The sequence below is a fragment of the Squalius cephalus genome (genome assembly GCF_949319135.1).
Source record: "Squalius cephalus genome assembly, chromosome: 13".
In the NCBI taxonomy this organism is placed as follows: Eukaryota; Metazoa; Chordata; class Actinopteri; order Cypriniformes; family Leuciscidae; genus Squalius; species Squalius cephalus.
The window spans coordinates 35,495,789-35,509,978 of record NC_137134.1 but is presented as its reverse complement, the minus strand read 5'-3'; the positions used below and the strand labels follow the sequence as shown (position 1 = coordinate 35,509,978).

Below are 14,190 nucleotides of genomic sequence, written 5' to 3'. Positions count from 1 at the left end.
CCCAGAAACCTAAAAGTACATGTTTAGTATCAGTTTCGAGAACCATAAGCCGTTTGGACGCTCAACTCTCATTTAAACCTGAAAAATAGCCATAGTTGCTACAGTCCTTTGTGTGACCTCTTTTTTCATCGTTAACAGTACAATACTTGACTCTAAATACTGAATGGAATAAACTTTGACCCCAGTTTGCATTGAGATAATGAGGTGAGTGAAAAGTCATATTTCTGATTGTCTCTCTCTTGTAAAAGTGGGTGCTAATACTAGTGCTAACGCACTCCTGCTAATTTAAGATGGTATGTGTACATTTTCCACCAAACTTGGTAGAATCAGTGGGCGTTGACATGAAAGGATGGCAAATAAAAACAAATCCGAAACATGGCGGTAAATGGACACAGTTTCTCAGAGCTTACGCCCTGCAGTGAAGGGCATGGGGTCAAGGGTCAGTCTCAGTGCAGGTGGATGTGCAGCTTGATGCGCAGTGCATCACCGATCTCGCCCAGCAAGTAGTCGCTGTCATGCTGGTCCTCCAGGTCCTGAAGTTTGCGGGGACCAAACAGGCGCAAGCTGGCGATCTCCAGGCGGTACAAACCTGGAGTGGGTGGTTTCCGTCCCAGCCGCAGAACGCTCTTCCCGTCGCGGCGCTCCAGGATACGGAAGTGTTCGCCCTGGTTTCCGTGCGTTATGACGTAGCGCACGCGGTGCTCAAGCGGCTCCAGAGCTGGAAGCAACTCAAGAAGTGGTTCCTTGTTTTGTAGGTGCGCCAGACTCAGGTTCATGGGGATGGAGGTCTGAACATCCAGGCTGGCCATGCTCACCGTCTCCTGAGGGCAGAATAGAACAGGTTGAAACTCTTAATAGACTTTGATACCCTTCATTTAGAGTTAGAGATAAGGTAAGCGATAGCAGAGTGTATGTGGCCATAGTGTTAGCAACACAACCACGGGCTCAAAAGTACCTTGAGCTCATTATCACCAGCATTGCGCCTATGACGGCCTTTCTTTCCCAGGTCACCATTGATCTTGCATTCATAGCAGGCCTCCGGTGAGAGTGACTCTTCATCATCCGCTCCCTCTGAGCCGAACTGACCCTGGAAGCCCACTCCTGTGATGCAGTGCCTAGAAGGTGATACATTACACTTGCATTAATATTACGTTTAAGCCTGAGTGATTTCCAATCCTGGTCCTAGAGGTCCAGAGTTTAGCTCCAACTTGTCCCAACATACTTGGGGGAATTCTGTAGTCATCCTGAAGACCTTTATTACCTTGGCTCAGGTTTATAATTGGGGCTAAACTCTTCTGGACAGTTGTTTTCTATGAGCAGGATTCGACACCCCTGGTTTATTCCTTGCCCCAAATAGCGCACTTAATATGCTGTCTTTACCTGCATAGCTCTATGGAGACCACAAGATCATAGATTATCCCATTTTATGGTCCAGAAGGGTGCTTGCACCCATGTTAGGACCATGCTAGTGCAGACTCCACAATAGACTACAGCTCGACAATCTGTGCGTCATCAAACTTGGACAATGGCTAAAGACTCGACAAGGGTTAAGGTTGGAATTTATTACAGGAACTCACACTTTCAGGCAAGCAAATGGATCTATACTGCATTGTAAAAGTATGTAGACATCCCCTTCTAATTAACAGGTCTGGTCTGGCCTACTCCAAGGCGAGACCTGAACCTTCTTTAACACGTTTGGAATGATTTGGGATGTCAATTGCAAAGCAATCCCTTACAAAGATCAATACCAGACATCACTGATGCTGAGAAAAGTGGAAGCTGCCAATGTTTCTGAATGCTCAAGAAAGTTTAGGTCTCAACATACTTGGTATGTGTATGTTACATACACATGTTACATACATAGTGTATGTTAAAACTATTTGAGTGTCCAATCCTGTTCCTGAAAGACCACCTTCCTACAGACTTTAGCTCCTGAACTAGCAAATAGAGGTCTTTAGGGTTACTAGAAACGTCCAGACATGTGCTGGAGAAGGTTGGACTGAAACTGTATAAAAGCGGCCCTCCGGGAGCAGCATTGGACACTTCTGACATAAAATGAGCTCTGTAGGAAGGTTCTTATTTGAACATTGCGAGTTAACTGGATTACCTGAGTTTAGCTCCTGAACTAGCAAATGAAGGTCTTTAGGGTTACTAGAAAAGTCCAGACATGTGTGCTGGAGAAGGTTGGACTGAAACTTTGCATAAAAGCATGCCTCCGGGAGCATGATTGGACACTTCTGGCATAAAGTAAACTTACAATGTTCAAAAAGAACCTTCCTATAGACTTCAGCTCCTGGACCAACTAATGATGGTTTTTAGGGTTACTAGAAATGTCCAGACATGTGTGCTGCAGAAGGTTGGACTGAAACTCTGCATAAAAGCGGGAGCAGGATTGGACACTCCTGGCACTAAGGCAAACTCTGGTAATCCAGAGTTAACTTGCAATTTCTAAATAAGAACCTTCCTACAGACTTTAGCTCCTGAAGGTAGGGTTGCTAGAAACGTCCAGACAGGTGTGCTGGTGAAGGTTGGACTGAAACTGCATAAAAGCGTCCCTCCGGGAGCAGGATTGCACACTCCTGGCATAATGAACTCTGATAATCCAGAGTTTAACATGCAATGTTCAAATGAGAACAGTCTTTAGACTAGCCTAAATACTCACCCTTGTCCTGCTCGGTAGAAGCCTCCAGGACATCCGCACAAGTATCCGCCATCTGTGTTGGAACAGCCATAGCTGCAAGGGTTATTGCCCTGGGAGCATTCATTAACATCCTGGCAGCCGCCAGCAGAAGACTCAAAGTCGAAACCTGATGGGCACACGCACTTATAGCTGCCCAGAGTGTTATAGCAAGACGCCGACCCACAGAGTTGGTTCCCGGCACATTCGTTCTCATCTGGGCGGAAGGAAGACATAGAAGTTAGCAATCCGCAATGAAAAAACTGCTGTGCTTTTATGTTGCAGAAGGACTTACCCACACACTGGTTCCATTGGTAGTGTTGAACGTAACCCTGCGGGCAGCCGCAGCGATAACCTCCCAGCATGTTCTGGCAACCGTGTTGGCACCGGTGGTTTCCGCCACATTCATCAACGTCTGTAAGAAACCAAAAAAACAACAACAAAGATCATAAACTGATCTCAGGTTGGCATGTGCTTCTAATATATCCGGGTTGGTTCTAGGGTCAATCTCATGAATAAACATTGTATTAGCAAGATTGGTGCTAATACAATAAGCACAAAAATATTTAATCTGAGCCCAAAATGGGAAACTAACCATCACAGTTGTGTCCAGTGTCGTCCAGAGAGAAGCCTTTCTGACACTCGCAGTTGAAGCTGCCGGGAGTGTTCAGGCAGGAGGCGCGGGAACCGCACACGTTTGGCTGATTGCCGCATTCGTTGTTGTCTAAGAGATGAAGCATGGGGGCAATTTTAGCTCCAAATGACCTGCTCAATTATTTAGGCTCTGGGCTAGGCATGTTAGCGGGGCGGTTTTGAGTTCATATCACTCACCTATGCAAGCCGTCTGGTGCTGCGTGAAGCCCGTGGGGCATTTACAGGTGAAACCACCGATCGTGTTGACGCATAGGAACTGACAGTTGTGTTGCTTGGTTGAGCACTCGTCCAAATCTGGGACAAAATAAGTAATACAGTCAATTATTCACTTATTCAGACACATTATCACAATTCACTATAGTTTAGAAAATGGTATTCAAATATGACAAGAACTTATCAAATCAGTTGGTTTTGTCTATCCTTCTGTTAGACTGTCTCACAAATGAATTGTTAAATTTAACTACACAATTAGATACTACCAATTTAGCTCAACCAATTACCAAGCAATGCTTCATTTTGTTCAGTCTGTGGTGTAAAAAGATTGCATTAGCATACCAAGAAAAAACACATAAGCAAAACATGGTCAGATCAAAGTGTCTGAAGAATTTTTGGGTATAATATGTCACAGTTTACTTTATTTTGCTATCCTCACTTACATAAATGAACTATAGTGTCCTGCACCCGCTAGTAAAAAAAAAATCTAATTTTTTTTATCTGGTGTCTGAATAATTTTTGTTTTGACTGTATTTCATATTAGCACATGTTTTGTCATTGGGATGGATTATTACTAGGACTAGATTTATAAGCTGATGTTATCCCGACAAGTAGGAATGGTACCCATTAATTATAAACTAACCTTTGCAGGTCTTCCCATCAGGCTGTAGGATGTATCCTCTGGGACATGAGCACAGGTAACTGCCTTCAGTGTTCTTGCACAAGAAGTTACACGGTTTGGGCGACTGAGAGCATTCGTCCATATCTAATTTAAAAGGCATCAATGGGAAAAGGCATGAAGTATTACAATATTTAGCTGATATTGCATCAAAAAACAAGCTTAATATGGGTTACAGTGAGCGAGGACAACGTACCGACACATGAAGTGCTAGTAAAGTCACTGGTGTAACCCACGTTGCAATGGCAGCGGAAGGAGCCGACACTGTTGATGCACTGGCCGTTCTTACACAGGTCGGGCATCACCTCACACTCATTGATGTCTGCAAAAACACATCCAATATGGTAAAAAGATCCACATATACATTTCAAATCTACCAAAGGAATGGCTACTAAACATCTTTTGCACATTGCTGTTGTATGAAGTTTCTCAGAAGAGTAGTGTGTTGTGTGTGCGACCTCTGACCTCTGCCGTCAGTGGTGTATCCCGGGCCGAGCGGACACATCCTCTTGTACTGAACGGTGCCGGGCAGAGGACACAGCTCACACAGCGAGCCCCATCCTCGACCCCCGTTACAGCAGCACTCAGACTTGGTGACGGTGTTTCGGTTAGTGGACGACTGCTGGCACATCGTCTGCAGGACCTCCGTGAAACAGAAGCCCTTCCTGTTATCTGACGACAACAAGAGTTCGAGAACCGTTAGACGACGGGAGGAATCAGCTACCGTCAAACCAGACACCTTCAACATTTCTCACAGTCAGTAATAAAATATGACAAGAACTCAGACTTATCAAATCAGTGGATATTTGACTGGTTTTGTCCATCCTTCTGTTCGACTGTCTCACACATGAATTATGTTGAATATCTGTCAGCTGTTAAATTTAACTACACAATTAGATAATACCAGTTTAGCTCAACCAATCACCAAGCAATGCTTCATTTTGTTCAGTCTGCGGTTAAGAAGAAAAAACTCACTAAAGAAACTAAAGAATTTTTGGGTATAATATGTCACAGTTTACTTTATTTTGCTCTCCTCACTTACATAAATTAACTATAGTGTCCTGCACTAGCTAGTAAAAAAAATTATATCTGGTATCTGAATAATTCTTGGTTTGACTGTATTTGATTCTAATGGATGTAAAACTGGTGATTCAGTTTCACGTGAACACGCGTGAGCCGTCGCCGTCAGCTGCGTTCTGATTGGCCGCTTGTTCTTACCAATGCACTCAGTGCCCGTGGAGCTCGACTCGAAGCCCTCGTTACACTCGCAGCGGTAACTCCCCACAGTGTTCACACAGCGGCCGTTCTTACAGATCCCAGGCTTACTGCGACACTCGTTCAGGTCTGAGAGACGGAGAGAGAGAGAGAGAGAGAGAGAGAAGGATGATCTAGTGATCTGAGGAGGCTTATGCAACAAGAGAGCTGGCTATGTAACTATGTAGAAGTGACAAAATTACTTTAAATTTGAATTATATCAAGCAAGCAATACGGAAAATTGTTTAGATAACATTAAATAAAAATATTTTATTGATTTTAATTGCATAATATTGCTCAAAATATTACAAATTATCATGATGATTATAATTTTATAAATATAATAATATTTATATAATATATTTCTTTTATTTACTGTGATTTATTTTATATGAGTATTCCATTAAATATTCCATTATTATTATATAAATTGTAGTTGTTGTTATTATCAAAAAATGTATATTTAAAATTTACCCTAGTAAATATAGTTTGACAAAATACAATAGTTACTGCATTTATTTTCTGAAGATTATATGCATTTACTCTATAAAAGTGACTAAATTACTTACATTTTTAAATTTTATCAAGCACACAATATAGAAATGGTTTTGACAACATAAAATAAAAATATTCTAGATTTTAGTTGCATAATATTGCTCAAAATGTTACTTAGTAATAATAATAATTATTATATAAAATAAAATATGATTTATATTGTATTTGCTATTATATTCATATATCATAAATTAGTTAATTTTTATATAAATGAATTACTATTATTATATTTTTGTTATTAATATTGCATAAAATATCAAATTATTTTATATAATTATTCTTAAAATGCACATTCAAATTTACCCTAGTAAATATAATTTGACAAAATATTATATTAACAATAATACTACATTCATTGTTACTCCAATAAAAACAAACCACATTTTCTGAAGATAAATGTGAGCGTTTGCTCATGCAGAAATCGTCACCACAATGTTGCTGTTGCTATGCGGTTGCTAAGATGTTGCAAAATGGTTGCTAAGGTGCCCTGGGTGGTTGTCAAGTGTCAAGTTTCTGTAATATGGTCTGTAGACATGTATTTTTAAATCCCGTTTTAGGTGGAAATCGTAAGTGTGTGTTCGCTTGAATTATCGTATATTTTTCCGAAACACAGAGGCCTCATTCTATCTTTAGAGCTCCTCTCTTAGCATGTCAGACACACTCTCTCTCACACACACACACACACACACACACACACACACACACGCACGCTGGTTTCTCACCCATGCAGCCTTCTCCATCAGGACGACGGGTCATGCCCGGTGGACAGATGCACATGAAGGTGCCGATCTGGTTTTTGCAGGCCATGCCTCTGGACGCGCAGTCATCGAGGCCTTCAGCGCACTCGTCCTGGTCTGAGGAGAGAGAGTATGAGTATGAATATGAATATGGATATGAATATTTCCGTGCTGTGAACAGGAGTGGAGTCTGGTCTCACCTCGGCACATGCGGTTGTCGTCGCGCAGCACGTATCCCGTGGGACACATGCACTCGTACGAGCCGAAGGTGTTGACGCAGCGGAAGGCGCAGAGGAGCGGGTTCACAGCGCATTCGTTGATGTCTGACACACACATGAACAACAGTGTGAGCTATACTGACAGAGAGCAATCTATAATCTATATATAGTTGTGTTGTTGTATAGTATATCTTCACAATTATGCTGTCTATCTATTTATCTATTGTGTATCTATCTATCTATCTATCTATCTATTGTGTATCTATCTGTCTATCTATCTATCTATCTATCTATCGTGTATCTATCTATCTATCGTGTATCTATCTATCTATTGTGTATCTATCTATCTATCTATCTATGTATCTCTATCGTGTATCTATCTATTGTTTCTATCTATCTATTGTGTTTCTATCCATCTATCGTGTATCTATCTATCTATCTATTGTCTATCTATCTATCTATCTATCTATCTATCTATCTATCTGTGTATCTCTATCATGTATCTATCTATCTATCTATCTATCTATCTATCTATCTATCGTGTATCTCTATCATGTATCTATCTATCTATCTATCTATCGTGTATCTATCTATCTATCTATCGATCGTGTATCTATCTATCGTGTATCTATCTATCTATCTATCTATCTATCTATCTATCTATCTATCTATCTATCGTGTATCTATCTATCTATCTATCTATCTATCTATCTATCTATCTATCTGTGTATCTCTATCGTGTATCTTTCTATCTATCTATCTATCTATCTATCTATCTATCTATCTATCTATCTATCGTCTATCTATCTATCTATCTATCTATCTATCTATCTTGTATCTATCTATCTATCTATCTATCTATCTATCTGTGTATCTCTATCATGTATCTATCTATCTATCTATCTATCTATCTATCTATCTATCTATCTATCGTGTATCTCTATCATGTATCTATCTATCTATCTATCTATCTATCGTGTATCTATCTATCTATCTATCGATCGTGTATCTATCTATCTATTGTGTATCTATCTATCTATCTATCTATCTATCTATCTATCTATCTATCTATCTATCGTGTATCTATCTATCTATCTATCTATCTATCTATCTATCTATCTATCTATCTGTGTATCTCTATCGTGTATCTTTCTATCTATCTATCTATCTATCTATCTATCTATCTATCTATCGTCTATCTATCTATCTATCTATCTATCTATCTATCTATCTATCTATCTATCTATCTATCTATCTATCTACCGCATAATTGTGTTTTTATTCAGAGAATATATTGTGAAACACACTTTAGCTCATATCTAGTGTACCTTCACAGGTCATCATGGGTCCGGGTTCAAATCCCTCCTGACAGGAACACTCAAATCCGCCAGGAACGTTTGAGCATGTCCCGTTTCCACAAGGGTTTCCGATGGAGCACTCATCCGTGTCTGGGGAGAGGACAAATCAACCATCAGCCCAAGAACCATCATCAAAGGTGCGCTTCACAAGACATAGAACTTATTTGGTTGATAGTTGAAGTGGACAATCCTCTTGTAACTATGGGATTTGAACCTACAACCTTCCCGCTTTCATCGAGGAGAGAGAACATGCTTGTGTGTTTAGGACATTAGTTTGCAGGGGAACTCACCCACGCAGTTGACGCCGGTGTAGTCCAGGTTGTATCCGAAGGGACACTCGCAGCGGAACGAGCCATCGGTGTTGATGCACAGGCCGTTTCCGCAGATTCCCGGGTTCTCCACACACTCGTTCATGTCTGTGGAGGCAGAGATGACGTTATATCATCAGTGCTGGTGGAAGGAGAAGTGCTTTAGTTGCTTTAGTTGGCAGAAGTTGAGCAGGTTTTCTCACCCTCGCGTCCTCCAGAGCTCGGGACGGCCTCGTGACCGTAGGGACACAACGTGTGAAACGCAGCTGCGGGTGAGAATGGGACAAAAACATGTCAAACACACACACAGAAGATATTCTCATGTTTATTAGAACATGAAAGATTTATCTTGGAAGAGTTCGACATGCTAAAATGTTAAAATCCAAATTCTATAAAACTTTTTTTCCAGATGTTTTCTATTAAATGAAATGATGAAATTTAAAAACAAAAATTATTCAGACACTGTTTTGCTTAGCTGTGAGAAATGTTGAAGGTGTCTGAATAAATTTTGATTTGAACTGTGACGTACCCTCGGTCTAGGTTTGACTGTATGTCATATTCTAAAGTGTATACTCTGAAGTGTATACTCTGAAGTGTATACTCTCAAGTGTATACTCTCAAGTGTATACTCTCAAGTGTATACTCTCAAGTGTATACTCTCAAGTGTATACTCTGAAGTGTATACTCTGAAGTGTATACTCTGAAGTGTATACTCTGAAGTGTATACTCTGAAGTGTATACTCTGAAGTGTATACTCTGAAGTGTATACTCGGTAGTGTAGATTCTGAAGTGTATATTCTGAAGTGTATACTCTAAAGTGTATACTCTAAAGTGTATAGTCTGAAGCGTATACTCTGAAGCGTATACTCTGAAGCGTATATTCTGAAGCGTATACTCTGAAGCGTATACTCTGAAGTGTATACTCTGAAGCGTATACTCTGAAGCGTATACTCTGAAGTGTATACTCGGTAGTGTAGATTCTGAAGTGTATATTCTGAAGTGTATACTCTAAAGTGTATAGTCTGAAGCGTATACTCTGAAGCGTATACTCTGAAGCGTATATTCTGAAGCGTATACTCTGAAGCGTATACTCTGAAGTGTATACTCTGAAGCGTATACTCTGAAGCGTATACTCTGAAGCGTATACTCTGAAGCGTATACTCTGAAGCGTATACTCTAAAGTGTATAGTCTGAAGCGTATACTCTGAAGCGTATACTCTGAAGCGTATATTCTGAAGCGTATACTCTGAAGCGTATACTCTGAAGTGTATACTCTGAAGTGTATACTCTGAAGTGTATACTCTGAAGTGTATACTCGGTAGTGTAGATTCTGAAGTGTATATTCTGAAGTGTATACTCTAAAGTGTATACTCTAAAGTGTATAGTCTGAAGCGTATACTCTGAAGCGTATACTCTGAAGCGTATATTCTGAAGCGTATACTCTGAAGCGTATACTCTGAAGTGTATACTCTGAAGCGTATACTCTGAAGCGTATACTCTGAAGCGTATACTCTGAAGCGTATACTCTGAAGCGTATACTCTGAAGCATATACTCTGAAGTGTATACTCTGAAGTGTATACTCTGATACTCTGTACTGTGACGTACCCTCGGTCTCGCGCGGGCACAGTTCGCAGGGGTCGCCCCATCCCTCTCCAGGCATCAGACTGCAGCAACACTTGGCTTTAGTAGTGTTCAGTGGTTTGGGCACCGAGCATTTACCCGCTTCAAAGCGCGTGAAACAGAAGCTCTCACGCGTGTCTGAGGGCATCAAAACACACATTCATGTTCATTATAAACCAAATAAAAAAAACATACTTTGCATACAGAAAATAACCGCTATAAATGGCAACGTATTGTATGAAACATTGGTAACACTCTATATTAGCTGACATGAACTAACAATAAAAAGATATCTAAAGCATTAATACCAACCCTTAGTAATTAAAATTATTAAAAGTTGTTTGTAATTTTATTTAAAGTCCCCTTGTGGTGAAAATCCAGCTTTTAATGTTGTTTATATGTCTATGTGGTGTTTTTAATCTGCTTTAAGACAAACCATGTGTAAATTCATAAGTCGACAGCATTGCTGAGTATTTTCTCCTTAAAACTGCAGTGAACCAAAGACAGTCTCAAAAACACGCTTTGAAATCGCTGGTGTTTCTGACGTCACAAACTACCTTGTAACCAATCAGATCAACGTGTGATCGTCAACCAGTGGATCTCTGAGCTGAGTGAGTGAGTGGAGGCGGGCTCATTTGCATATTCATAGAACCGCGCATACTAAATGAGACAAGGGTGCCGAGTTACATTCAAACTATTTTAAGGCATGAAGACATTTTTTGTAAAAAAACCAGAAAAAAATAAAACAGATTTCTGCAATGAAAGGCACACACAGATCTATTTAATAAGATGACAGGAGTCTGGCTTCATCCAATCAGATTTCAGAGATGTATAACGGTCCTGTTCTCCAGGAACATGTGGATGGGTGTGGTATCTTACCGAAACAGCGCCGCCCATTGTCGGACAGGACGAATCCGGGCTGACAGATACACTGGAAGCTTCCCGGCGTGTTCTTACACGAGCCGAACTGACAGATGTTGGGCTCCACGTTGCACTCGTTGATGTCTGAGGAAGAAGAGCACAGAGAGAGGTGGAAGAACACTCAGATCACGATGACAGACGATCATGTGTGCAGGAGGCTTGTAACTATATATCGTGACACAATATATCAACAATATAACAATATATCATGTCACAATATATCAACAATATAACAATATATCCTGTCACAATATATCAATAATATAACAATAACAATATATCGTGACACAATATATCAACAATATAACAATATATTGTGACACAATATATCACAAATCAACAATATAACAATATATCGTGTCACAATATATCAACAATATAACAATATATCGTGTCACAATATATCAACAATATAACAATATATCGTGACACAATATATCACAAATCAACAATATAACAATATATCGTGTCACAATATATCAACAATATAACAATATATCGTGTCACAATATATCAACAATATAACAATGTATCGTGTCACAATATATCAACAATATAACAATAACATTGTGACACAATATATCAACAGTATAACAATAACAGTATATCGTGTCACAATATTTCAGCAATATAACAATATATCGTGTCACAATATATCAACAATATAACAATAACAATATATCGTGTCACAATATATCAACAATATAACAATAAAAATATATTGTGTCACAATATATCGCACTGCAAAAATGCAACATGTATTGTTTAGTTCACCCAAAATGAAAATGACTGTGCATTAGAGTTTTAGTGTCAGTACGACGTTAAACTACTATATATAATGTTGAATATAATGTATAATAATGCAACGGGGGAATATTTGTGGGTCCTGATAATGCCAAATGTCTGATGTTAACAGTTAAAAGTGTTACATTATATTAAATATATCTAGTCAGTGAGAGATCAAGCATATTCATCTAAAATAATTCAGTATTTTCAGCTTCAGAATCATGAATATTGTTATTCTGGCGTCTCTATTGTCCTGTGCTTTGGGTTTCAGCACCAAGTCCAAGCCTAATCATTTACACGCACAGTGTATCAAATTTAGCATTTTAACCAAAAGTATCGCAATAATATCGTATCGTGAGTTCAGTATCGTGATATGTATCGAATCGTTACACCCCTAGTAAATACATCACTCTTACCCACACACTTGTCGTTCTGCACCTCGTATCCCGGAGGACAGATGCAGCGGAAGGATCCGTCCAGGTTCTGGCATGTTCCCGGCTGGCAGGCGCCCGGCAGCGTCACACACTCGTTGATATCTGACACATATCACACACATATACACCGGATTAAACACGGATCCATGTGGGGAAGCTACTCCGAAACTAGCTAACTGCATTACACAATAATGACACTTTATACTTTATATATACAGTAATCAACATTTAAAGTGGATCAAAACCTTTCATCAAAGTTATACATGCATTTTGAACAATACTCGTTCTTGTCTTAGGACAACTTTGGTGAACTTTTTTGATCCACTTCAAATGTTGACTACTATATATAAAGTATATATAAAGTATAAAGCTTCTGCTTATTATATAACATTTAATACCTTTACACTAGGTTCAACTTACCTAGCACTTTATATACATCAAATAGTTACAAATAGCAACATATTTATTATTAACAAAAATATGTATAAATAAAATTGATATGCATATTATATGTTTATGTAAAACATTAATTTATGCTAAATACAATAATGAAACATTTGCAAAATTTACAGTGTAAATTTATAAATAAAGAATAAATATTTAAACATATGAATTTAATTTGTAAATATTTACCTACTGGCAACATAAAAGACATGAAATATTATACATATATATACATACATACATGCAGTGTGTATCTATATTTATATAAATTCATGCTAATTAAACTAATAAAACAACAATAAAAAAATACTTCAATTGCAAAATAATATTTAAACAAAAAAGTATTTATGTACAATTATATTTTATGTATAAACTGTAAATATTAATATTTATTTAGCTAACAAAAAAAACATTGCTGTGTGAGGACTCTTATTTTAAAATAATAAGACTTTGATTTTGTCACACTATAACTCAGTGTTTCCCCTGGAGATCTGCTAGCTCTTCCCTGATGGACTGTATGGATCTTTAGGTGTAATTAACTCTGTTACGGTCAGTCTGCAGGATGAACTGGAAAGGTTTGTTGGTCAATAGGAAGGTTTTAGGGATCTATGGAAGGTTAATCGGCTCTTACCGACACAGTTCTTGCCGTCCGGCGTCAGGTTATACCCGTCCAGACACAAACACCTGAAGGAGCCCATGCTGTTGACGCACTGGCCGTTTCTGCACACCTGACTGGAGTGAACACTGCACTCGTCGATATCTGTCAATCACACACACCTGTCAGAACTCTGACCCCTCCGCTTTCATGATCTACACACAGTCTGACGCTAAATCCACAGTTGCTATTACAATCAACGATGAATGATGATCAATACTGTGAAACTTCATGTTCATTAACATCCAAAATAATATCCAACATGACATTATCTTCACATTTTTTGGCCCATTCACAGCATTTAGCATAATATCTCATATTTCTAAATCCTACATTTTGGATATTTCTTCTTAATTGCTTATTCCAATTAGACATGCTTAATGCCAAAATATATTCTCTCTTTGGCATTTTAAGGGACATTTTAGCTGATGAAAAGGCAGAAAGCAAGAGAATTTATTACTATTTAATAAAGATAAATGCAAAAATATATTTTCTCTTTAGACATTTTGTCTTAAAATAAATGCACTTGCTTTCTGCCTTTTTTAGTAAATATTTTGTAAAAAGAAATTGTTTTAAAATGGATATATGCAAAAATATATTTTCTCATTGGCATTTTAAAATGCATGTTATCTTAAAAAATGCAGAAAATGTAGATTTAATCAAATAAAAGCAAAAA

At 38.5% G+C, this 14,190-nt stretch overlaps 1 protein-coding gene across 1 annotated transcript in view; it reads right to left on the bottom strand.

Annotated features, from left to right (window-relative positions):
* Window positions 1–33: 33 nt before the first annotated feature.
* The window catches only part of fbn2b (fibrillin 2b), a 64,971-nt gene continuing 50,814 nt past the window's right edge, over window positions 34–14,190 (bottom strand). Inside the window, exons 46-64 of the mRNA XM_079890965.1 lie at window positions 13,491–13,619; window positions 12,398–12,517; window positions 11,154–11,279; window positions 10,260–10,412; window positions 8,857–8,919; window positions 8,636–8,761; window positions 8,316–8,435; window positions 6,970–7,092; window positions 6,755–6,886; window positions 5,442–5,567; window positions 4,689–4,895; window positions 4,420–4,545; window positions 4,188–4,310; window positions 3,509–3,625; window positions 3,273–3,401; window positions 2,973–3,092; window positions 2,663–2,894; window positions 956–1,115; window positions 34–821 (exon numbers count right to left, since the gene is read on the bottom strand). Coding sequence (XP_079747091.1) covers window positions 447–821; window positions 956–1,115; window positions 2,663–2,894; window positions 2,973–3,092; window positions 3,273–3,401; window positions 3,509–3,625; window positions 4,188–4,310; window positions 4,420–4,545; window positions 4,689–4,895; window positions 5,442–5,567; window positions 6,755–6,886; window positions 6,970–7,092; window positions 8,316–8,435; window positions 8,636–8,761; window positions 8,857–8,919; window positions 10,260–10,412; window positions 11,154–11,279; window positions 12,398–12,517; window positions 13,491–13,619 — 2,807 coding nt within the window. The 3' untranslated portion in view covers window positions 34–446. The remainder of the gene's footprint in view (window positions 822–955; window positions 1,116–2,662; window positions 2,895–2,972; window positions 3,093–3,272; window positions 3,402–3,508; window positions 3,626–4,187; window positions 4,311–4,419; window positions 4,546–4,688; window positions 4,896–5,441; window positions 5,568–6,754; window positions 6,887–6,969; window positions 7,093–8,315; window positions 8,436–8,635; window positions 8,762–8,856; window positions 8,920–10,259; window positions 10,413–11,153; window positions 11,280–12,397; window positions 12,518–13,490; window positions 13,620–14,190) is intronic.